The sequence below is a fragment of the Gobio gobio genome, assembly GCF_949357685.1.
Source record: "Gobio gobio genome assembly, chromosome: 17".
In the NCBI taxonomy this organism is placed as follows: domain Eukaryota; kingdom Metazoa; phylum Chordata; class Actinopteri; order Cypriniformes; family Gobionidae; genus Gobio; species Gobio gobio.
This window is the reverse complement of record NC_137110.1, coordinates 28318793-28345730: the sequence shown is the minus strand read 5'-3', so window position 1 is coordinate 28345730 and position 26938 is coordinate 28318793. Positions and strand designations below refer to the sequence as shown.

The window sequence follows — 26938 nt, the reverse complement described above, 5'->3', positions numbered from 1 at the left end:
CTCCACGCGACACGTCCGCTTCTCCACGTGGGACAGCAACAAGACCGCGCCCCCTTTTTCGCGTTTCTTTGTGGGCGGAGGTTAGTCTGTTCTACTGCTCTACTGACGTAATTAAAGAAGGAAGTACCAGGATGTAGTCCAAGCCAGCCGTTCGCTGTAGGCTTTGAAAGGGAACTTCTGTTAAATAAAATATCTCGCTTGGCATTGAACTTTGAGCTTTATAATTTTACAGGTATTATTTATGCTCTAACAGCAACATTACACACTAACTAAAGTTTGAACAATGGGATCATGCGGAATGGGACCTTTAAAGTTTTTTGGTCACATGCTCAATGTGATGGCAGTGAAATGAAGTTAAAGGGATAGGTCAAGTTCACCCCAATGAAAATTCTGTCATTGTTCCAAACCTGTATGACTTTCTCATGTGGAACACAAAAGAAGATATTGTGAGGAATGTTGTTAATCAAATCGGTTGGTTATCATATTCATAGTCTTACACTGTATGGACCAAAACAGCAGCAACAAAAAAAAAAACTTGTTTTTTGGCTCTTAACACGAAAGAAAATGATTTGGAATGACTTGCGGGTGAGATACATTAAACTATCCTTTTAACATGCTGTAGAATTTGTTTCACAGCCAAACAAGATTATATATATTACAAAAAAGAGGCTGCATACAACATTAAATGTATTCAGTATAAGTATATACATTATACCCAAAGTGTTACTACTTTAGTTTGAGTATGTTTTCATTTTACCATGCACCCAGGGGCTTTTCTAAAATAATAATAAAAAGAGTGGTCAAGATTTTACTGTCTTATGTAAATACTCTTTGCTCTTCAAGCTTGTGGCATGCTGTACCAATTTGTTTTGTCTCTCTCTCCCTCAGGGGGGTGGACGGGGTGAGTGAGGGCTGCCGTGAGGATCCCACACTGTGGGGCAGTCACACTCAATGGTGTCTCCCACAATGAAGGCATTGGTGGATGCAGTTTGGGCGGTGTGGAGCATCGGGGCCTCAATCTATGACTACATCCACACCAGTGCCATGGAAGAGCGCATTCACTCACTGGAGAGTGTTATAACCATCCACCAGTGTGTCATTGGCCTGCTGTCGGCTGCTCTTGTGGCTCTCTTCACCTACATTCTGCTAAGGAAGCACTGACTCAAGACAAGTCAAGTCAGAGAGACTATAGCGGTGAAGTCAGATGGAATTCCATGTTGGTGTCAAGCTATGTTCTGTTCACCTTTTACCCAATCGATAACTTACTAAACTTTAGTTACTCCTTCTAACTTGTTAAAATGTTGCTGCTTTATTATCAGTTGATGCAATTCTGAGTAATCCAAAACAAGCGTGAATTTTTTTTATTTAAAAAAAAATAGGCTTCCACCTTGGATTCCCATTATGGATTTTTTAGGTTGTTCATGGCTACCACAGAGGCAAGGATTCAGAGATGCTACCTGACCATGGTTCATTAGACAAGCTTGGTGAAAGCTGAACAAACACTAAACAACCACTGGATTAGCAGGCTTTTAAACCTGTTTGCTGCCATCTTCTATGGAGTCAGCTTTTGTGTCTAGTTTACTTTTAAACAACACATTCAACTTTTGCCAATGGCAAAGAATAACTGTTATCCTGACCTATAACATCTCATACAGCTATTTTCTCAAATCCTTGGCAAGTTATTAGTAAAAATCAGTGACATCAATTAAACTTGATTTCACAACTTGAAGTGTCCTTAAATCACTAAAGAAAGGTTGATGTAGTTAACTTGATAATTGTATCTGTATTAACTACTAATACATACGTGTCATGCTTAAGGAGATTTTACTTTTTGTTAGTTCAGATGTGAAATCAGTTAATGCACTGCCATTGTTTTATAGATTTTACCTTTTTTCACCCCTCTGAAGAGGTACGTAAGGCTCATAAAAACTTTTACACTTTGCTCTGTAATAGCAAAATGAATGTCTAGCTTTATAATGCAAAAAATGTCAAGAGTGTTCTGAATTGATGCTACCTACAAGCTACAAAATTTCATCACTGTTTTTTTGTATAGAACTTTTGTTTTATTTGGTGTGCTGGTGTAAGATAGGATCCACCAAAATACAACAAAGAATTTATTTAACATTTAAAACAATAACGTCATAGTAAAAATGTTTATTTCTGTTATAACAGTAAAGAGCAAATGCCAGCATGTTTCAAAAATGTTCAAAAAGATAAATGGAACTCTTGTTTTCTTTTACTTACTGCAAGGGGATAATTAAGCTTTTCAAAGGGAAACCCATCGGCCACTTTGTGTCCAAATATGAACAACACAGAGCAACAAGTTAAAGATGTATGCTGGTTTTAAATGTTCCCTGTCTGCAGCAGTGTGTACTTGGTGTTAAAACGCTCAACACTTTCGTCCTCCAGGGTTTTAACAGCCCTCCAGTGGAGCTTCCCACAGTTCTCTGGGTTTCCATGCCTTCCTAACTCTTCCTTGATGTAGTCCATCCACAGATCTAAAACATCAAATAGTTTTTGTTGCTCAGTGTAATATACTAAAGAATGAATGAGAGTTGCCTTTTCAATGGCTAAAAAGCACTGAATCACTCACCTTCATCTGAGGAGCCAAACTCACGAAGTGCTCGCTCATAGTAACCTCTCAAGTTACTCATCTTTGGTGTCTCCTAAGAGAATAATACACATCAGTGTTTATATACAAGTCTGTTGGTTAATAGATATTTTAGACACTGGTCACCATGTGCTACATCACTTTTACCTGCTCCTTCTCAATCTGAATCATCTTCAGGAAGAATGCCTTAGTGAAGGGTCTGTGTTCATGTAAGCTGAAACCCAAAGAGTAAAAGAAGGGGTTGTTTTCAAATGGCTTCTAATTTGTAGATATACAGTGAGTTCCAAAAGTCTAAAACCACTCTGAACATCTAGAATTTAAAATTAAATTAAATCTTAAAATAATGTTTCAGGACTTTGCTTATATTCCTCATTTTTAAGTTGCTTCTTTGTATAGAAGTATCAGGTAAATTAATTTAAAACAAAGTAGTATGCCAATATAAAATATAAATATTAAAATTCCATTAAAACAATGCAAAATAAGCATTTTTACTCAGCTTTTAGGGTCCCACTATAAATACAGAAAGAAATAACCTTAAAGCACATAAATGTATTCAATGTGTACCTTGTGAATGTTTTTCTAGCCCTTTTGTAACTACCAGTTTTGTATGACCATTCAAGGTAGTTTTCCTTCATGGCAGATGACACTGCAGGTACTGGGGACAGAAGGCCTTTCTGCAAGTACAGAATCAGGAGCAATGTAATTACATTTTATATATTAACACTATGGACTGCATTAGAATTTGAATTACACATGTAACCAGCACTACAAAAAAAAAAAAAAATTCAGAAATGATCAGAATGCCTTTATATCCACCACCATCGACCCGTCTTGGGAGAGTTTTAGATTAAACAAATAGTTTTGTGTCATATCCCACCTTAAAAAAGGTCTCAGTTTCCTCTTGTGTCTGTGAGGTCATGCTCCAATCTGCCTGCAGCTGCCATAATGGAAGACTTTCCTGTAGAGCATAATATACAATGATTATTAGATATATAAGTGATATCATTGGGCCCACAGTGAAAATATTTGAATGTTTAAATGAAGAAAAAAAAACCCTCAACATTTAAGATTTACTTTAATTTAGTACATACTTTTATCCAAAAGTGACTTACAAATGAGAAACCAAGCCAGGGGATATCTTAAGGAGGGGATAACACAAGAAGTACTAACAACAAATGTTCAAACATTGTCTAGAATAGAGTCTGCAGAATGCAGTAAAGTGCTTACAGAAGAGAGTTTTTAGATGCTTTTTGAATATTGCAAGGGATTTGGCTGTATTAAAAATGACATGTGAAGGTCAAGTATAGTAACCCATACTCTAAATTTGTCCTCTGCAATTAACCCATCCAAGTTAGTGCACACACAAAATGAGTAGTGAGTAGTAAACGCACATCCGGAGCAGTGGGCACATTTGCTATGGCACCCGGCAATTCGGTGCCTTGCTCAAGGGCACCTCAGTCATTTCCTGCCAGCATTGATCTCGAACCTGCAACCTTAGGGTTACCAGTCTGAAATTTGTGACACTGCCCCTTGGTAAACCCAGCCTGATCTGCCGGCGATTTGATTTCGCCCTGCAACTCAGTCTGGAAACCTGTACATTCATTTCTACTGCTTCTGTTACACTTTTGCGGGAACCAATCACAGACTGGCTTATCCACCTGGCGCACTATTGGCGGGTTTAACACGATGACGGATAGAGAAGATGGGTCGTTGCCCGTTGATTACACCTCTTGTGGTCTGATTGGTTGAAGGACTATCCAATTGCGTACAGAGTATTTGAATTATGCACGTTTATCACACCTCGTGCAGTAGGAAATACATAGCAGACCCCCCAGAACAATGTTCAATCTTAAATTGGAAAGTCTTTAGAAAAAAAAAAAAAAAAAAAAGGTACTGCAGTCCAAATTAAAAATATTAGAGAACATCGTTTCCCCCTCCTCAGACTCGACGCTCATGCAGGTTGCCAGCTTGAGGACATGCAACAGGAGCGAGCAAAGTTGACAATGAAAGCCACACTAAGTTGATGAGTTGATTTATCTGTGTTTTAATATGCTCTCCTTTATAGAGATTTTTATATGGATACAGAGGCTTTTTAGGTTGGGTAGAATCTGCCATCTCTGACCCAGTTTGTTTGCTGGCTTCCATAGCAACAATACACGGTTTTGCACCTGGGGTGTCGAAATACTATTAGGTAAACTGGCAACATGCGGTTTCGCACAGACCAAAACAAAAACAGACATTCCGACATGGAACGCACATTTCAGAGAATAAGTAGAATAAATGGCTGTAGCATTGTTTTTCAGAGAAACAAGTAGGTGAATTTAGCATGTTTCCTAAATATCTGGAAACATAGTGGTATTTTTAAGTTTTAGTACAGTGAAAAACTTACAGTAACTTTAAGTACAAATTATGCTCTTTGGAACATTGTCAAATGTTCCACTGTACACTATGTACAATGCTGATAATATAAATAATGAAAACAAGTACTACTGCTACAAGGCTTTTGGACTGCCACCGTATTATTTTATTACAATAAATTTCACAATAGTGATTAGAGTTCCCTCACTACTCTTCCCCTTAAAACCTCTAATTATGCAATAAACTGATATAACCATTTTGTTGGGACAAAACAAACCAGGTAATTGTGCATGCTGATATCACCATTACAGGGATGGGCAGACTTGGTCCTGGAGGACCACTGCCCTGCAGAGTTTAGTCCCAACCCTGATCAAACTCACCAGCCTGTAGCTTTCTAATAATCCTGAAGGCATTGATTATCTGGTTCAGGTGTGTTTGATTAGGGTTGGAACTAAACTCTGCAGGGCAGTGGCCCTCCAGGACCAAGTCTGCCCATCCCTGCTCTATAGCCTCATGTTCCCATGTGGACATTTACATAACAGCCTCTTTGTGGGGTTATGTAACTAAAGGCTTCATAATCCTGCACACACGGCTAATACTCACTAGCTGGTTGACGAAAGAGCACTGATGACAAATTAATTTGCAAACCTGAGTTATGTTGGCAGAGGAAGACTCTTATACACCTTTTCCACCAAGGCAATGCTGGTGCTGGTTCGGAGCCAGATCCTAGTTTCAAATCGGTTCCTTGTCTTTCCACACCCAAAGCATCAGCTCCGAACCAGGAAAAGTGGTTCTTAAGTATCACCAAAACATTGCTGGTCTAGAAGTAAGAACCGCTTGCTTCAGGGGCTGGGGTTACCGTGACCAACAAGACGAACACAAACTTGTGACTTGCCATTTTTTGAAATAGCAGCTAATCGAGCTAATAGCTGCTGCTCGATTGTAATCTCGGTCTATACAAATTGCGGCGAGCTGCACGAATGCGTTGGATTCGCTGTGTTTTGATGCCAATGTAGGATCGTAAAACCATGTGCATCAATAGTAACGAAGGAAGGCTTGTATGAGATGCATCGGTGCTGTGCAGACCGATCGCCGTATGACATCAAAGTACAGCGAGATCATACGACTTCTTATGCTTTTGAATTGCTCATGCTGTATTATGATATCATACGCTGATCGGTCTGCGCAGTGCCGATACATCTCGAACAAACCTGCCTGGTGTGTTTGTGTTTCCCACTGCCTCGCTAGAGTTGCTGAGAAAGATGAGAAGTATACATTGATGCTTTGTGGTGGCTCTCTAGCATGTGGAAAGGCAAACCGGATCTTAGAAGGCTTGTCAGTCAAACCAACTATGAACTGGCACTAGCACTGGCTCTGAACTAGCACCTGGTTCATTCTGATGGAAAAGGGGTATTATTGCATGACTATGGTCATTCCTGTAGCTCAAACAGTAGAGCATGGTGCTAGTCACACCAAATTTAAGAGCTCAATTCCCAGGGAATGCATTAACTGATAAAATGTATGCCTTAAAAGCAATTTAAGTTAGTTTGGATGAATTCCAAATTGATAAATGTAAAGTAACTATAGTATTGTTATCCAATTATCATTACAAATTAAGGAAAAGTAGAAGTTTATTAACTAATGGACTAATTAGGGCAAATCTGCTGTCGCAGGCAGATGTCCCACTTAGAGGCAGCTGTGGCACAAATGCTACCTTGGGATTCACGTGTTTCAGGGCTTCCTGGAATAGAAGTCCCGCCTCTGCGCTCTCCAGATGGACCAATGTCTGGAGGCTGAAGCTCCACATCTCTACTGATTGGCTGAAGCGCTGAGAGGCTGCGATGGCGATCTGGGTAGCAGATACTGTATCCCCTGATGACAGCAGGACCTGTAGCTGTTTTTTGAGGGGATGGAAGTGGCCTATATTACTTACAGAAGCACCATTTTAACCGACTGCTGCATAAGGCGTGTAAGGTGAAGGCGTTATGATGCCAATGTTAAGTATACATTACCCAGTTCTTGTAGAAAGTCTCTTGCAAAAGCTTGACATCATGAGCACTCTGTAAGACTTGGAGTAATCGTTCCTTTCTCTGAAAAGTTGAACAGTCACACAATCGAGTCAAGCACTTAACCAGAAAACAAACAAACAAATACCAAGAAAACAAAAAGAAGGTTAGTATTAGTAACAACAGGAGACCAATAATAACATTTCTTAAATAATGTTTTTGATTACTAACTGGTTGTTGGTGAATTATAAAGTTTCCAACACACAATTTTATCAGAGCTTGCTATTAAAAGGCAGATTGGTAATGAGAGACGAGCGCGACACACAGCTGGAGAGCAGCAGAACTTTTATTATGCCACAGTTGGCGCTTCCGCTTCTTCCGGTCAAGCGTATGTGGAGTAACGCAGAGCTGTTGATCATATTAGATACATTTGAGCATGTTGAAAATTATGTACTAACGTTACTCTGTGCGTTTGCTTGGCGGGTACGAGACACTTGTTGCACACTGCAGTAAGCTAGATTGGTATTAGTCATGGTAAAACATGGTACTCACGGTAAATCAAGAAAACGAGATTCAAACAATAAGAATAAACGTGTTGAGCTTGAAAGGTTGGATTCTGAGATCCACTGCCGCTTCAATATAATATATATATCCTAATTAAATTCATAATCAAAGCCTCAATCAATATTTATCCTCCTATATAATAATTATGACTTTAATGATTCTTTCCAGTTATGATTAAGCGATGATTATGCTTAAATCAAGAGGACCAATGATTGTTCCTTCCTTTATATTTTCTAAGGTTTGTATTTGGTCTCTGAGTGGTGACTGCTTCCAGAGATGAAATATAAAATAAAATGAAAGACAAATCCATATTTCCTTTTACTGAAACACTAACGAATTGGCCTGTCTGTACCTCTCACTAAAAGAAAAGCACGTGTTATCAGTGTTTTGTAAAACTTTCTCTGGTTTGGACCAGAGCTCAACCAACCAACCTTGGAGAGACTGTTTATCTGTGTATGTGCGCAGTATTCTGTGTTACAGATCAGTATTGGATGTGGATTACGGGCATCCTAAGAGATGAGTGGACGTGTTTTCTGGGCACGCTGGCGCCTGCTCCAGATTCTGGAAGGTCATTACGTGCCTAATTCCGGGTTGAAAGCGTCAACAAGTGATATCTGTACACGTGAATCTAAATAACTGACATTGTATGGAAATTTACCATGACTGTTAATTTTCTTTGAGCCAATTAGAATCATTCAACTTGCAGTAATTACGTTGCTAGACCTTGAAAACATTATAATTGTTAAAAAATTGTATGTACGATAGGAAGTGCACCCGCGTGCACATACGCATATATTGCAATCATTCGCGAACATGTCACTTGTGTGTTACAAACAGAAACTGGAGAACTGAGGGAAGAGACGAGATATGCTGAAGGGAATGAAGAGCCGCTTTCCAGCGCGAGCTGAAGTTGTGCGAGCTTACCTCTCCGCCTGCACGAGCAGATAGTGAGCGTTTGTTCAGCTCAGTTTCTCACGTGTTGGATCGGATGAGAACGAAACAGACTAACTTGTGACAAAGCCGAAATACTTCTTTTTGTAGCCTAAAGAAGAACATGCATGCACTTTTGAAATTAAATACTATCAGTTCTGTAGCCTATAGGATGATCATTTTTATTTGGTAACACTTTAGAATAATGGTCATTAGTTAATATTAGTTAACATTAACTAATAATGAACTGCACTTATAAAGCGTTTATTAATCTTTGTTAATGTTAATTTCAACATTTACTAATGCATTATTAAAATCTTGTTAACATTAGTTAATGCACTGTGATGTTTATATTAACTAACGTTAACAAAGATGAACAAATACAGTAACTTTTATTATTATGTACTGCTCATGGTTAGTTCAAGTTAGTTAATACATTAACTAATGTTAACTAATGACCATTATTCTAAAGTGTTACCTTTTATTTTACCTTAAAATTACATTGACTTAATTTGATTTAAAAAGCCCCTGCTGTAGCATCTTAGTTTTTTTCGTTGCACTAAACATTATTTGATTTAACATTTTGGAACAATTATATACTTTGGTTTTATTTAATTTCACTGGTAAAGACTTTTTTTTCTTTACACTGAATTTAAAAACAAATGCTGATTTAAGTAACATCTTTGTTTGGATTGCAGAATATGCAGTTGTTGCCTTTAATTTCACCTTTCAGCCTTTTAATTTCCAATTCAATTTCCTGTGAATTCCAGATTGAGGACTTGTTTTCATTAGCCAAAAGCCAATTTAGCCTGTTAAATACCAAATAAACATCTTGTTCATGTATACTTTCATTCTTTTATTGTGTAAAAAAAAAAAAAAAAAACGGGTATCGGAATCGGCCAGTTTTCTTGAAAAAAATCGGTATCGGAATCGACCATGTAAAATCATGATCGGTGCATCACTAGCGAGAGCCACCACAGAACCAGGTCTAGCATCACTATATACTGCTCATCTTTCTCAGTAACGCGAGGCCGCGGGAAACACAAACACACCAAGCTTGATCGAGATGCATCGACGCTGTGCAGACCGATCCGATGATATCAAAATACAGCATGAGCGATTCAAAAGCATAAGGAGTCGTATGATCTCGCTGTACTTTGAGGTCATACGGCGATCGGTCTGCACAGCGCCGATGCAACTCGAACAAGCCTTCCATCAACAATGGCGAACGTTGCGTTACTATTGATGCACATGGCTTTACGATCCTACATTGGCCTCAAAACCCTACCCCAAGCCCCTGACGCAAGCGGTTCTAACTTCTAGACCAGCAATGTTTTGGTGCTACTTAAGAACCACTTTTCCTGGTTCAGAGCTAGTGCTTTGGGTGTCGAAAGACAAAGAACCGATTTGAAATTAGGCTCTGGCTCCGAACCAGCACCAGCACTGCCTTGGTGGAAAAGGGGAACCTGAAAATAAATTACTGTCGTCATGATACTGGAATTTCTAACTTCGATACGATACCTAAAAAGTATCGAAATTCGATACAATTTTTGATACCACGGGGAAAAAATGCTGCATATACTGTCAAATAGATATTTTTAATATAATTTCTTTTTTTGTCTGTCTATTGAAAGTCTAGGCAATTAAACATTTCTTCTGAAGAGATCAATTTATATGATAAAGCTTTTAAGCTTTTTCTCATAAACGTCGATCAATTACCATTACAATTATCTCACAAATATTTGCGAACTAATTTGTGTTGCAATAGCTTATATACAGCACAAGGAAGCTTGATTTCAAATTGAATTTAAAGGTCCCATGGCATGGCATTTTTCTATTATTTTATGTTTCCTGAGGTGTACTTATATTGTTAGTATGATTTTTACATCATAAAATGTCATAATTTAGAAATAAAAGGCATGTTTTCAATACTGATGTTTGCCCTGTCGCTGAATGCCCTGTTTCAAGAGGCGTGTCTGCTGTGAGACTTCAGTAAAAACGCCCACTGTTGTAATTGGCTGACATCTTTGCATTTAAAATGAGTGGAGGGGGCGTGGTTTAACGAGGTCTACCAGGCACGAGCTGCTGCCAGAGAGAAGGATGGACCAGAGTTCACTTCACATCAGTTCTGTCAGTACGTCTCAGTTCAGTGAACTGTTGTAGTTACTAGAATATACTTCAGGTTATTAGTATATTTCTAGTCGGAGGGGCTGTCACTCATGTCAGAAAGTTAGTAACTCTAGTAAATGATGGATCAGCACTGACTCGAGACGCGAACCCTTTAGAACGATTGAGTCCGATTTGGTGAACTGATTCGGTTCACTAAAAAGAACCGGTTCAAAAGAATGATTCGTTCGCGAACCGGACATCACTAACGTACCAGAGACGGAGCGATTGCTAACAAAGTTATTTATAGTAACTACTGAGTTATGAGAGCGCTGTCAGCGCAAGTTTATTGTGTTTGTATCTGAGAGTTCTGAATAAACACGAGTCCCAGTCACGCAGAGTCCGTCTTCTTCATTATTCTACCAACTTTGTAACACATGCAATCTACCATTACAGCTGTCGAGATGAACGAGTTACGAGTAAGTGTTGATTATAGCATTATTTTTAGATTTGTTCCAATCATATGAAAAGCGTCAGTGACGCGCATTGAGTACACAGCGCAAACAAAGACACAACAGCATTAATCGAATGTAATCCAGTTTATTGTGGTGATAGCTGGCTAGCCCGGATATGCTCACGCTTACCCCCCTTCTGCTTAATCTCACGCCGCGTTTGGCGCCTCCGCTGTGGGCCAGATGCAGTACTGGGGGTCGTGATGTTAAAGGCCGACCGGCCAGTGCAGCCCGAGCCTCGGCGTGTGTGAGGTTTATCTCTAAAGAGATGTGAGTCTGCTGATGTTGAGCAGAAACTCACAACTGTATGCACATTTTAGAACAGATAGACGCGACGAGGACATACAAAACACTGACTCACAAGATAGAAAAGTGTGTGCACGCAGTGTGTGCACAAATAATAAATAATTAGCTACACATAAGAAATCACTGATCACAGATCAGAAGGAACTGAAAAAAGACTTCTGTTTTCATTTGTACATCCAAACACTGAGAAACTGCCAGCATTCACTCGTTCACAAGCCATGATCTCTCGAGCGTTTGCATGGGCGTGCCAGATTCTCTGGGCGGAGGAAAGGGAGGTAACCATTCCTGCTTGGACGTCAAAACAGGAGACTTCAGGATTGGCTAGTCTGGCCTGTCATTTTCTCAAAGGCAGAGAAAGACAGCCAGAACTCGGTATTTCTATCCAACATTTCTATCCAATTGGGGACAATATTCAGGCTAGGGGAACTCATATTAATGTTGAAATACCTCATAAAATGAAAATTTCATGCCATGGGACCTTTAAAAAGACGAGTAAACAGTAATACAATAAGAACAAATAAACAAATGACTAAAAATAGCACAAATAAATACAATATAATAAAGATACAAATGAAATACACTGCTTTTTTTTCCAGGTAGGTCTAACAGTATTCAGGTAAGAAACTGAATAAAAAACAAAGTAATTGGGTTGGGAGATGTCCCCTAAATTGGCAGTTGACGATGTTTACAGTAAAACATTGCGATGGTCGATGATATCGTCAATATCGTAGTAGAGGAGAGCGTGGCTGGTATCGATAAATGTCGATATTTTTGACAACACTAGAATAAATTAACACTCACATCTGTCAAAACACTTGACCATGACAAAGTGCTCTGCCATTAGATATGTGGATGAGTCCTTAGGTTTATCTTTGTGATGTCTTAAGGGTTTGTTCATTATTCAAGTATTCTCGTCGCTTCATAAAATTAAGGTTGAAGCACTGGAGTCACATGGACTATTTTAACTATGTTTTTACTACCTTTCTGGGCCTCGAAAGTGTTAATTAAATAGCTGTCTATGGAGGGGTCAGAGCTCTCGGATTTCATCAGAAATATATTCATTTGTTATCCGAAAAGGAACAAAGGTCTTACGGGTTTGGAACGACATGAGGGTGAGTAATTAATGAACTAACCCTTTAATAATTTTATGTATAGCACATTAATAGTGGGAGAGGCAGGACATTGCGAGCACCGGGAGAGTCTGTGTGTGCATGCGTGGCTTGTCTGTTGATTATAATGTATAATGCAATGGGGGAATATTTGTGGGTCCTGATAACAAGAACATCATATAATAATAATAATAATAAAAATAATAAAACCTCTTAAAAAATATATATATTGTGGTAGTATCGTATTGTAAGTTCAGTATCGAATCATGACATGAGTATATCATTACAATAATAAATTATTCAAACAGTGGCTCAGATTCATTCAGCTCAAACTGAGCTAATCAGAAGCACCTCTGTAAAGGTTTTGACCATTTTCCTGAGACATGTGAACGCACAAATTTCAAGAATGATGGGTTTAGTATGGGTTACTGTTTAGCCTGATATACCCAATTGTTAAAGTTCTCGATGTGCCTTTTGCTTGTAAAGGGGGAATGACTTCACATTCATGTTGTAAATGTATTTTCGTAAATCTGGCTTAACATAATAAATTAAACTTCCCAAATCAATAAAATTCATGCTATTCTAATCAACATTATTATATCAATCTCACACTACGACACCACAAAAAAAAGGTTAATTACCTTTTCCTTGAGTTCAATGACGTTTGTCTTCCTCTTATATCTCTCAAGACAGAACGTGACATAGCATGTCCACATGGCCTCTACAAAAAGAAATTGCACATCAGTAAGCAAATTGTGCAGCTAGAACCATGAGAATCCACTCATATTCCACCAATTAATTAACTTAAAGGGTTAGTTCAGTCAAAAATGAAAATTCTGTCATTAATTACTCACCCTCATGTTGTTCCAAACCCGCAAGACCTTTTGTTCATCTTCGGAACACAAATTAAGATATTTTTTATGAAATCTGAGAACTCTGACAAATCCATAGACAGCCATTTTAATGACCACTTTCAAGGTCCAGAAAGGTAGCAAAGACATCATTAAAATAGTCCATATGACTACAGTGGTTCAACCTTAATTTTATGAAATGACAAGAATACTTTTTGCGTGCAAAAAAGAGCGCATGCATGTAATGCTGATGCAGGAGCTAGCCGATGGTGAGCCAACGTTCTGCCGTGGAATTAGGAAGCTGCACTGTTTACACTACGTCAACAACAGCATAGGAGATGGGCACAGACAAGAAGAGATTGTTGAATAAAGTCATTATTTTTGTAAGCAGCTGCAGGCCGACCATGAGCTCCATGCAGGCCTTTGAGAGCAAGTCCACATCGGTCTCATTTAGCACACAAAGTAAAACCACTAGCTCTTCCTGAAGGACTCTTGATACCCCTTTTCCACCAGAATGAACCGGGTGCTAGTTCAGAGCCAGTGCCAGTTCGGAGTTGGTTCGACTGACGAGCATTCTAAGAACCGGTTTGCCTTTCCACATGCGAGAGCCACCACAGAGCCAGGTCTTATGTCACTATATACCGCTCATCTTTCTCAGCAACACGAGGCAGCGGGAAACACAAACACACCAAGCTTGTTTGAGATGCATCTACGCTGTGCAGACCGATCCGCGTATGATATCAAAATACAGCATGAGCGATTCAAAAGCATAAGGAGTCGTATGATCTCGCTGTACTTTGAGGTCATACGGCGATCTGTCTGCACAGCGTCGATGCAACTCGAACAAGCCTTCCATCAACAATGGCGACGTTGCGTTACTATTAATGCACATGGCTTTACGATCCTACATTGGCCTCAAAACCCTGCCCCAAGCCCCTGCCCCAAGCCCCTGACGCAAGCGGTTCTAACTTCTAGACCAGCAATGTTTTGATGTTACTTAAAGGGTAACTTCAGTGATTTAGCATTAGGCTTTGTATCAGTAGAAACCCGGTAGTATATTCAAATTATGGTACTTCCCCCCTCATATCCCCTTGAGACGAGAGAATTATGCATTTTATTTCTGGAAAAATTCCTCCGATGACGCAAATATCGTCATTTTGCGTCATCGGAGAATTTTTTTGGCCAGAGGCTAAAGACTACAGCCACTAGATGGAGCTGTTCCGCATGTTATCAACCCGCCCATAGGGGAGCGATCTCACGCACAGAATGTAAGACACAGACGGCCGCACGGACAATCATAATAACTAGAGATGCTCCAATCAGCATTTTTGGGGCCGATTACCAAGATCATGATCTGCCGATTGCCGATCACTGAATGGCAGGGGAATGGGAATCTTTTATCTATAATCTTGCAGAGTTTGCACCATTTGTAGAAATTAAACTAACTCAAAATTAACTGTATTGAGACAAATAACTGTAGAAATAGGCTAGAGTCAAGATCTTGAAGAACCACCAAGTGTTTATTTTAGAAAATTAGATAACTTAAGGCTACTGTAGGCCATCTTTCCCAAATAAGGCAGAGTAACAAAATTAGTCCAAACAAAGAGGGGTTAGGCAGACCAACACACATCAGATCAGCTTAATGGGATGTAGCCTCTTAAAACACTGATTACATTTAATAATTGGCAGCCATATGTAAAACTTGTAACACCAAAACTGGCTATTGCCACAAAGGACAAAACTATGGCAAGTTTTTTTGTTGTTATTAAGGGTGCTCCGACCAGGATTTTTGGAGCCGATCACCGATCACAGGAAGCAGTATCTGCAGATACAATCACCGATACTGATCTATTTGAAGCCTTCTTTTTATCATGTAGAATTATTTATAGGGAATTTTACATACATTCATTCATTCAGGGCCTGAATTTTATTTCTGACAATGGGGGAATCCACCCCTTGGGTGACTCTTGTCATATAAATGTATATAATTATCTCACCTAAATATTTGATCATGCAGTGCATTTTTGTTTTTAAAGACAAAATTTCAGGTAGGTCTAACATTAGTATTGAGGTAAGAAATACTAAAGACATTTAATAAGAAATCAAATGTAAATTAATATTGGTCTTCCCTGAATAAATTAAATTAGATGAATCCTTACACTTAAGGTTGCAAAAGCTAGTCATTCAAGAGCAGTGTGTCATAAAGGTTCATCAAACAACACAAGACAAAGAGAAACTCAGAGACAGCAGCAGTTTATTCGACAGCTGTCACTTTAAGAGCGAACACGGATACGGTTACTTGCAGCTGCACAAACGTTCACTCGCGAGTCACGACGGGGTTTACGTGCATACTCGTCAAGACGGTAATTTAGTACATACATTTGTGTGTATCTGACCATTTCAGCGCAATTTGTACTCGCAAGCTTTTTGTGAGATGGCCTGTGTGTGTGTGTGTGTGTGTGCGCTCTCACGGTCTGAAGAGCGCACGAGTGCGGAGCAGTTTGAACACTGGCAAGACTTAAAAATAAATGCAAATTATAAACTTTAGTGATGATGCGACACTGCCTCGATTGTGCAAGTGGCAAATCCTGTGTCAACTGTGCAGCTCGATTTTAGTGCAGATGCGATGCACTGATGTGACGCCATTTGAGCATTTTGAGAGGGAAAGAGAGAGCGCGCGCACGCAGTGATTCACTCGCGCTGTTTGTGAAATTACGTCTCACAGAAAGTTTTCAAATGACTGCGTAAGTTATTTAATATAGAAATATGAATTGTACCTCACCTTCAGCATAATAATTATTTTACCCGCGCCGGAAAGAGAATGAGACGGTGTCGCTGCATATCATGCCCTAGCTCTCACGGCAGGCACAGGTTTTTATGTGTTGTCAGCATGCGATCGGTTCATGAGATCGGCCTTTTTAGAGACCGCCGATCAATCATCCCAAATCGATTATCGGCCGATAGAGATCGGTTGCCGATCAATCGGAGCACCCCTAATAATAACGGAGCGCGGTGCAGAGTAAAGTATCAACTTTTCAATGAATTCCTGTGATAGTTTAGCTTCCATATGCGATCTGAAAACGTGCCAGACTGGCGCTTAACGTTAGCTCAGCTCAGCTCTTCGTGAGGAATGAAATCTGACACTGCTGAGGAAATCTGACACTGCTGCGTCTGTGACGTGGCTTTCGTTCGGCTCACTCACACTTTATTGAAAAGACACGTTCAGTTTTTAATTGTAGTGTTTATTCTCTAACTGAACGAAATGATTGTATTACTATGAAGATCAAAACGACGGTGTACGGAGTGGCTTCGTAGGGCAGCGAAGCAAGTGCATTCTGGGAGTTGTTGTCTTTCATCCACATGAGATAAATACATTTTCTGTCTTTTCTCAGTCTAGAAGGCACCAAATTCAAAAATAATTTCACATTTCTACGGCATAAATGACCAAGTTTAAATACAAAGCTTAATGCTAAATCACTGAAGTTACCCTTTAAGAACCACTTTTCCTGGTTCAGAGCTAGTGCTTTGGGTGTCGAAAGACAAAGAACCGATTTGAAATTAGGCTCTGGCTCCGAACCAGCACCAGCACTGCCTTGGTGGAAAAGGAGAATAAATTAACACTCACATCTGTCAAAACACTTGACCATGACAAAGTGCTCTGTCATTAGCAGGGCTCTACGCCAACATTTTTCTTGAGGAGCACTTGTGCTCCTAATTTAAAAAAATTAGGAGCACAGTCCAAAATATAGGAGCACTTTCTGATCAATAACACGCATTCCAATTATAACTTTCCTAGGATAATCTTTGTCCCTTTAAATTAATGTCCAGGGGCATTTTTACCATTATAAGAGCAATGTTTTCTAATCTTATTAAATGTATGCATCATCTTTTGGCAATTTCTTCAATTAAAATAGAAATTTTGTTTTTAAAATGTTAATTTAAACAATAAATTCAGTTAGAGCAATAAGACACAACCAGACTGTTACCAATCAAATTAAATCAGCATCAAAAGATCAATCTTTGCACTGTAGAAGTGCCACAGCAGCTCTATCTGAAGTGCTGTTTAGACACATTTACATAGATTTAATGCAGCTCATGGGTGAATAATGTTGTATGAATGTTTTAAATATAACTTTTTGAATTTAGAAATAGGCTATGTACAAGTTCAACTGAAACTTAGTTAAAAGCTTTATATTTTAAATAAAAAGTCTATGCAAAGTATAAATGAAAATAAAACCGCCAGTAGGTGGCGTCAAGTCTTATGTGCGAGTCGTTCATTCAATCGTTCAAACGCAGATTCATTCGAATCAAACCGCTTGGAGATGCGCAACGTTCTGGTGTAGTTTCCCGAAATAGACAGTATTGTGCCTAAAACGTTGTTAATTAATATCAACTTGTCTATTGGACTTTTGTACAAGATCACGTCAATACTCGGAGCAATAGCTGTCCGTAACTTTATGCGCTCTGGCGCTTAATAAACAGAACTGCACGCGTCTCGCGGAAGAACACTGCAGCCGGATCTACTTCTCTCTGTTTGTGTCTATGGCGAGTCACACAGGGACTGTGCTCCTCCGCAGCGCTGCGACCCAAACTGGAATTGAATAGTCAGAATATAAACACTTATTATATGTGTACCGTAGTGATTCAGGGTAAGATAAAAACACGGTTTGGTAAATGGATTCATGATGTACTCACTCATATGCATCTAGTCATTTGTATGGACTGCAGCTGATACAGATTAAATCAAGCACTCATACAGGGGCGTTTTAAAATGATTTTTTATTAATTCATTTTTGGTGGCATTTTTGCCCCAAGCCCCTGTTAATTTCCGACCTGGTTTATGATAATCCAAATGTAGTATTTCTAGTTAATTTTGGTTGCAAAGAAACATCAGCGCGAGGCGTCTGGTGAGCGCGCATGGCTGTGTCACACACGTTTCACCTGGTAAACAAGGTGTGTCCGTCGCACACGTTTTTTGCTCATGCTCTGCTGACAAAAGGCATGAAAAGCAGTTGATTGCAGCACGAAACGCAACAGTTGCTCAGTCAGTCAGTGTTGATGCACTTTGGCAGTTGTAGTTTTTATTCTGATTGTATTATACATCTATTCATGAGAATCGATCGGGTCACTCGCACCGGTGCGCCTAAATATTTTTTCACAGTCGCACGGTCATTTTCAGGCGCAAATGCGCCCAAAATGGGCGCTATGTAGAGCCCTGATTAGATATGTGGATTAGTCCTTAGGTTTATCTTTGTGATGTCTTAAGAGTTTGTTCATTATTCAAGTATTCTTGTCGCTTCATAAAATTAAGGTTGAAGCATTGGAGTCACAGGGACTATTTTAACTATGTTTTTACTACCTCTCTGGGCCTTGAAAGTGTTAATTACATAGCTGTCTATTAGGGGTGTAACGGTACACGTATTCGTACTGAACCGTTTCGGTACAGGGCTTTCGGTTCGGTGCATGCGTGTACCGAACGGTTTCCGAATGCAATCTTTAACAGTCGGCTTGTTTTAAGAGCAGAACACACTTCAATACGAGTTCTCACACAAACATATTAAGTATTCAGTTCATTTTATCACGAAATTAAAACGATAAACGCCGTTTTGACGCTCTTTAATGTGGCGTGACTGATCACAGTTCAAGCGGGCGCGCAACGCGAACGCGATCATCTGTGAATGCGATCGATCATCTCTTCCTAAAGAAGAAACATGAATAAACATCTGAAGGTATGTTGAGGATACATTACAACTTACTGTCACATATCATATGTGGTGTTTCAACGCTCAGTGTTTCAACGGCGTTAAGACCTCAATATAACTGATAGTAAAAAATGTCACGTAGCATCACGTCATTCAGTGTCCACATAATTTTATTCAGAAGATAAATCAACTCTTTCACTAAATATGCACTATATTAGCCTATATATTAATTATATTCTACTTAACCTGTTAGTGATGTCTTGATTATTTCATGTATGTTTAAATAAACCTGTCATGAAAATGACAGCCACAGTGGATAAATGATTATATTTCAACAACGAATTGGAGAAAACACTATTGTATAATTAGATTTAGAAGTTATTGCAAAAACTGCCTTAGCCTAAGTGAAGTTTACATGTTTGCGTACAATGTTATTTGAATGTTGATTATTACACCTAATAGTTTGGGCAAATAGTTTGGGCTCTGTTGTTAACCTTTAATATTAATGTGCAAGTAAGGGCTCCCTATATAGTTTACAGCAATATCTTCAACAAACTTCTAGTTATAATTTAATTAATTAAAGGACAGACACTTTTTTTCCCCAGTAAACCACTGTTTAATAAAAATAAATAAAAAGCCATTTGGTAAAACTGTTGTACCGAACCGTGACTTCAAAACAAAGGTACGTACCGAACCGTCAGTTTTGTGTACCGTTACACCTAGGGATGAAACGATTACTGGTTTCACGATAAAATTTTGTGACGGTTAGTAATATCGTTTAAAATTTAATTATCATTAAAACCGTGTGTGATTATCACGATTTTGAAAACTCGCGGTAAATCCTGTCTAGTCAGTGTCAGTCTGGCTCAGGCGCAGCGCACCGCTGTTTTTGAATGAGAAGAAATAGCAGTGACAGCACTCGGGAGATTTTTCAGACTTCTAAAAGGACCAAATCTGAGGTGTGGTCATATATTGGCTTTTACAAAAGTCCTGAGGGAAACTTAATCGAAGATGGTCACCCTGTCTGCAGAACATGCTAGAAGAAAATCGCTGTAATAGGGGGAACACTTCAAATCTGCAAATGCAAGGCAAGTGGACTTTGGGACGTCTGGGAAAGAATAACGTGAAGCGAAAAAACAAGTTCAGACAAGACTAGGGCGACATTAAGGGATTATAATCAGGGCTTGACATTAACAACCGCCATTTGCGGGTGTAATGTTTTTTCTAGGGATGCACCGAATATTCGGCCACCGAAAATTTTCGGCCGAAAATGGAAAGACTTTTATCACCGAAACAACATGGCCGAAATGCCTAAGTGAAGTTTACATGTTTGCGTACAATGTTATTTGAGTGTTGATTATTAGACCTAAAAATACATAGCAACTTAATTTAGGCTAATAGTTTGGGCTCTGTTGTTAACCTTTAATATTAATGTGCAAGTAAGGGCTCCCTATATAGTTTAGACCAATATATTCAATAAACTTTTAGTTATAAATTTAATTCATTTAAGGACAGATACTTGTTTTTTCAGTAAACCAATAAAAATAAATAAAAAGTCATTCTGTAAAACTGCTGTACCGAACCGTCAGTTTTGTGTGCCGCTACACCCCTATTCTACAGTTAACATATGGGCTATGGCAGTCTTTGTTTTGATACACTATTATGTTAAAGCCCTACAGAGAAAATAGTTGTATCTTAAAGCAGTTGCACTTGTTCTGAATGCACTTTCTTGTAGTAGTCCTACAGAGAAAAAATTTAAATGCACTAGACCTTAAATGCACTTTGTTTTTATGAGAGAACATTTAATTTTAAAACCTTTCTGTAGGCCTGTACATTATTAATTAATGTACAAATGAGTGGGGTCAAATTAAACATTTTAGTTTTAATTTTATTTTATACTGTGCATTGTTGCAATGTGCTAAATAAATATTGGCAATTTGTAATTGATTTATTCTTTGAAACTTTAATATTAATTTATGCAATTGCAATGCCTTGATTTTAGTAAAGTTAGTACACAGTCATAGCCATAAATGCAATGGTACTAATAATTGGCATAATTTCTTTCGGTGTTTCGGTTTTCGGCTTTCGGCCTTGGTTTCCTCTTTTTCGGTTTCGGCCAAGAATTTTCATTTCGGTGCATCCCTAGTTTTTTCGGCTGCACACTAGCCACTCTGGCGGTTGGACTTATTATAGTCTTCCCAAAAGCCATCTGTTATAATCGCGTTGCGCATTATAACCACTCACACGTGTTTCTATTGAGTTTATGAATGCAATGTCTCATAATCGGAGGCGTTCAGATTAGCCAGAGTTATGTTCAGAGTGCGCACCGCTCTCACTCGCTGAAATCTGCTATCAAAGCGGAGATGAGCGTGCGATGTAGGCAGGAGATTCACTCATCATACATTGATCGACTGTTTTTGTTCTATTTCAGCAGCGAGAATAGTTTCAAACAAACACAGCAGAACCACAGCGCATCTAATATGAGTGGCATAATGCTGCGTTCACACCAAACGCGAATAGAGCATCAAAATCGCGTCTAGTTTCACGCGCGAACATTTTGAATGCATTCGCGCGTCCGCGGCGAATTGGCCGCGCATAGAAATCGAGCGCAGGAAACGAAATTGACGCGCGTTCAAGGCACTCCAGGAGAAATATGTCATAAAACACAACTCTGCCTCTTTTCATTTTCATAAAAAATATATATTAAGCATGAATAGCCACACAAATGTGGTACAGGCAACTCCTACATTATCTTCACTGCATGTATGTTAAAATATCCTTAAAATATAAAGTTATGAAACTTCTTTGCCCTCAGTCAAAACGATTTGGCAGACAACAAATTATATTCATGAGAGCAAAGCTCGGCCGTTAGATCTACACAAAACAAACCACTACAGGACATCAGAGCCAGCAGCAGACGCAAGAAGGACTGGCCGAGGAAAGGCTGCCTTCGCCGGGGTTATGAGCAGTGATTGCCCGATGATCCCCTGGATCTCACAACTCCAAAAACACAAGATTATTTTTTTTAAATAGGCGCTCTCTTTATAAATAAACCACAGATTTGAGCTTTAAACAACTACATTCCCACCTGAAAAAGTCTTAAAACTACATTTTGTGACACAATAGTACTATTTTTAATTTATGCAGTGTTTCTCATACACATCACTTTACCACGTGACAGCAGCAAGCAGGCTCCTGATTGGTTAACGCGGCGCGAATTGACGCCAAAGTTCAAATTTTTCAACTCGGGCGTCAGACGCGAATTCGCTTCAAACGCGTGAATGCACAACAGCACCATTCGCGTGTAACGCGCGTATCGTGCAAGACGCTCAATTTACTATGCGCGAATGAGGCGGATTCACGTCCTTCGCGCCGCGCAAAACGCGCCTTCCGCGCCACGGGACCTCCAGACGCGCGTCAACGCGCCTTTCCATTGACTTAACATTGAAAAAAGCGAATATTTCGTGTGCGAATAGTTCGCGTTAAAACCATTCACACCAGCCGTGACGCGAGTTTGCGACGTTTCAGAGCTCCAACATTCCAAAACATTCACGGCGACAGCTGAGAAACACGGACACGTAATCATTCAGTGGAGACGAGCTTTTAATTTTCTTTAAAAGACAGAGAAGAAGGTTTTGGGTGTACCCAGTCTAAAAAGAACAGAGAGTCTGAAGGGGAGTATGCTAATCTTGTACAGGAGCTAAAACTTCATGGCCGGTTCCGCTCTTACTTTCAAATGTCCGTGGGACAATTTGAGGAGCTCCTCCAGACAGAGACAGTAGCAGCGCATCTGACGACACACACACACACACACACACACACACACACACACACACACACACACACACACACACACACACACACACACACACACACACACACACACACACACACACACACACACACACACACACACACACACACACACACACACACACACACACACACACACACACACACACACACACACACACACACACACACACACACACACACACACACACACACACACACACACACACACACACACACGGCTCGATCCAGAGCTGCTGTGTTTCCAGTTGAGTCAAAATGTAAACATTTAAGTGCCACAGTCGTACTGACGGAAACACATTCACTTTCTATAGTCGCGGACGCAATTAGATTAAAAAAAAAAATCAATGTATTGATTATAATATCGTAATCTGTAGCCTATAGTGGGCAAACACAGCTGCATGTGTACAGCTGTAAACACAACTACAGCTGTAATCTCGTAAGAAATGCGACACCTGGCAAAGGTTAATGTTGATTGAATGGCTAGTGACATCAACTGGACATTGTCACCTTTGTTTCCTTGTATGTGATTGGTTTAAGCCTTTTCTGTCGCTGCGAGTGTTAAAAAAAATCGGCATTGAAACGAAAAAAATAAACATTGTTTTTTCGCCACAGCACATTCGCGTTCGATGTGAAAGCTCTCATTACACAAACAGCTGATCAAAAAATAAAACCATCGCGCTAATTATTTGCGTGTCAAAATCGCGTCCAGTGTGAAAGGACATTAACGCTGGCGAATTTAGGGACCGTCTCTAAAGATACACACAACATTGGTAACGTTACACGTTTCAAACTTCAGCATTTGAAGAGAACGACTTTGTCATCAAACTGACTGTAAAGTGTTCATCTAGGTGTCAGGTATGCTGCACATATTTTGATATTTAATAAAATAAACTGTCAAATCATATGGAAATATGGATATGCATTATTTCACTAGGATACTGTTTGGGCTTTTACACAAAACATGCTGATTTAAATGTGACTGATAGAACACTGATGAGAATATTGCTTGAGAATATATTTACAGAGATAATATTAGAGATTATTTTATGTGTTGCTATTGACGACGGACATTACAAGAAAGGAAATCCCACAGAATCTAGCTTTAAAAAGTGCTTAGAGCTGCTTTATTTATTTGTTGTTTGTTGATTATCAAATATAAAACGTGTTGAAATGTTTTAAGTGTGTGCATCTGTTCTTTTTGAACACTCATCTCATTTGAAGAAAACCACGATAATATTGATAACCGTGATAATTTGGGTCACTATAATCGTGATGTGAAATTTCCATACCGTTTCATCCCTAGTTACACCCCTACTGTCTATGGAGGGGTCAGAGCTCTCGGATTTCACCAGAAATATCTTAATTTGTTATCCGAAGAGGAACAAAGGTTTTACGGGTTTGGAACGACATGAGGGTGAGTAATTAATGAACTAACCCTTTAATAATTTTAGATGCAAACATTGAATGTGTCTGAAGTAACAGTTACATCATGATACCTGTTTTCAGGCTCTTTAAAGCCTCCTCATAAACGGCACAGCAGCGATCTTCTCTGCGGTCTGTATCGGAAGCTCTTCCTTTCGCAGACTGGAGCTCTGGGGCCCCAGCAGCATCCAGCTCACGCTTAGCCATGAAATCCCACATCAGGCAGTCATCATTATACTGACTCTGTAGACTGAAATTAAATAAAAAAAAGGTGATGTTTGAAGAACTTTCTGTAAATGGATTTTGCCAATCCTGTTTTTTTCTGGATTTACAATAGTTCCTTTATTCATTAATTGTTGCTGATTAGTCAGGAAAAATTATAAATCAGTCAAACTCTAATTAATATGATCATGTAAAAACTGTAAGACATGAAAAAGGAAAGATCTATGTAAATAGCAAGCAAAAGGGGAAAAGACTCTACTCTAGCAGGATGGTGTCCTGTAGCTCCTTTGTGAAGTCAAAGATGGCAGCGATCTGTAGCAGGGACAAGATGAATTCAGCCCCTGATGAGACAAGACAGATAAGCTTACAGCACTCAACTAATACAACCTGAAACAGTTGAGTTGAACAGCTCTGTGGAAATTGAATTGATCTGACCTTTAATTTTTTGAGCAGCATCTCTGTACACCACCTCAGCAAGTTTTCCACTCAAGATTTCTGGAGAAAATTCATATTCCCCCTAAATTGAGAAAATAAATGTTTTGTTACATAGTTTTTTTAAATAGCATTTTACCCAAGGACTCATCTTCACCTATTAACCCACCACATCTATTTTAGCTTGTTCCAACTGTTGCTGCTGTTTCCTCAATTTCTCAGCATGCATGAGCTCCATCCGAAAATACTGCACACACACAAATAATACTGTTTTATTGTATGAACATTAGTGTGGACCTTTATAACTCAATGTTTTAGCTTTCCCAGGCTAGTTCAAAGAGATGCTAGTGTCTCCTCACCTCCTGATAGACTTTCTTATTCTCAGGATGAAAGCGCAGGGCACGGAGGAAGAGATGTCGAGCACTCTCTGAAGAGTTCCTGTCCTCCATCTCACACTTAGCAGCCATTATCCACAGAGCTGAAAGAATTATGAAATTACTTTATTTCTGTATCTGTTTGAAATGTATACCTATAAAGTAAATTAATATGTATAACATTACTTGACACACACACACACACACACACACAAATATATAAGTATATGGTTCCATAGAGCAGTCTGAATATTTGTGTAATATTGCCTATGACAATAAATCCACTAAAAGTTTACCTGGTTTGTCCGGATGTATAGCTAGCATAGATGACAAAACCTTGCTGAGCTGAGTCTTTGTTCCCTGGTTGAAAGATGAGAGGAACAAGATTAAGAACCTAATGTCATAAACAATCATACCCATTTAACATAGATGTGTTGGTTTTTATTACAGTTTAATAACAAAATCACATACCCATTTCTTATTAAAAGCAACCTGAGAAAGCCAGAGCTGCACATCTTCCTACAGGAAAAGCATTTATTCGAATCAAAATACATTTGAATCACTTTACACTTTAGAACATCACTTTACAGCACCCAAAGAGGTTATTTCATATTGTCCAACCTGCCATTTTGTGGTAGCCCTTCTGAAAACATTGTTTATGCGATGAATGATGGGATACTCAATTTCTTCACGTTTAAAATGGTAACCAATTCTCTGTAAACACAACAGTACAGTACAGTTCAGTTAAGGGGTTCTGGACTTTGGCTCTCAAGGTCCATTGTCCTGTAGAGTTTAGATAAAACCTTGATCAAACAATTTTTCCTGTAACATTTTACTAATCCGAAGATCTTGATAAGCTTGTTCAGATGTGTTTGATTAGGGTAGGAGCTAAAATCTTACAGGAAAGTTGACCTCAAGGGCCTGAGTTGAGAACCCTTGTTTAGGATAACATAGGTCTTTATTACCATACTAAAAATAATTTTACAACTAAGGGAAACCAAAGCTCTACTCACCGCCCTCCTCTTCTTGATGAGCTCTAGGACATTTATTTCATACTGATAAAGAGCAAAAATCAAAACATCAAATTATGTCATATGAAATTTGGACCTTGCAGCTGGTTAGAAGGGTTATTTGCAAAGTCGTGATGTAGATAACTAATATGTATACTGATGATTTTTGTACTTCACAAACATTTTTTTTGTTGTTAATACAGACCTGGATGTACGTAATAAAGTCATCTTTACTCTGAATTGCCCGGTGCAGCTTGTATTCCAGAGCAGTAAATCTCTTCAACATGGACCTGAAACAAAAGTCTTGTTTGAGGACACTTTGTTTCAGAGAAGAACCACTTATTTCTGTTAGTGTGTTTACTGTGATACTCACTTGACTTCTTTATTCGTGAACAACCCGACTCTCTCCAGCTGTTCAAGCGCTGGTATTTTGTCCTCTAACCGTTGTTGTACTATGTCAGCCATTTCCAAAGGTTGTGAGGGAAATTTTCACAAAAAGTGTATAATATTCAGAGATTTTGTAGAATAACGGACACTGACCAACTTCACATCACGATACACGTGTGGACGGGAAGTTGTCATGTGCTCTACTACATCCGGTTGCTCG

General features: G+C 39.1%; 1 protein-coding gene across 1 annotated transcript; it reads right to left on the bottom strand.

The window, feature by feature from the left end:
* Nucleotides 1–2047: 2047 nt before the first annotated feature.
* utp6 (UTP6 small subunit processome component) lies at nt 2048–26937 on the bottom strand. The gene is made up of 19 exons (XM_079841380.1): nt 26705–26937; nt 26537–26621; nt 26335–26376; nt 25943–26035; nt 25793–25840; nt 25618–25681; nt 25307–25425; nt 25117–25194; nt 24951–25032; nt 24775–24856; nt 24368–24543; nt 13144–13223; nt 6982–7059; nt 6684–6863; nt 3489–3569; nt 3176–3285; nt 2759–2825; nt 2594–2666; nt 2048–2498 (listed from the first exon to the last, which is right to left on the bottom strand). Exons 1-19 carry the CDS (start codon nt 26794–26796, stop codon nt 2344–2346), a joined length of 1785 nt encoding a protein of 594 aa, XP_079697506.1. The 5' UTR covers nt 26797–26937; the 3' UTR covers nt 2048–2343.
* Nucleotide 26938: the final 1 nt, after the last annotated feature.

Coding starts and splice junctions, on each gene's coding strand:
- utp6 (XM_079841380.1), bottom strand. CDS start 26,796: ATGGCTGACATAGTACAACAACGGTTAGAGGACAAAATACCAGCGCTT. Junction 26,622..26,704: donor TTCACGAATAAAGAAGTCAA/GTGAGTATCACA, acceptor CTTTTGTTTCAG/GTCCATGTTGAAGAGATTTA. Junction 26,036..26,334: donor TCATCAAGAAGAGGAGGGCG/GTGAGTAGAGCT, acceptor TTGTGTTTACAG/AGAATTGGTTACCATTTTAA.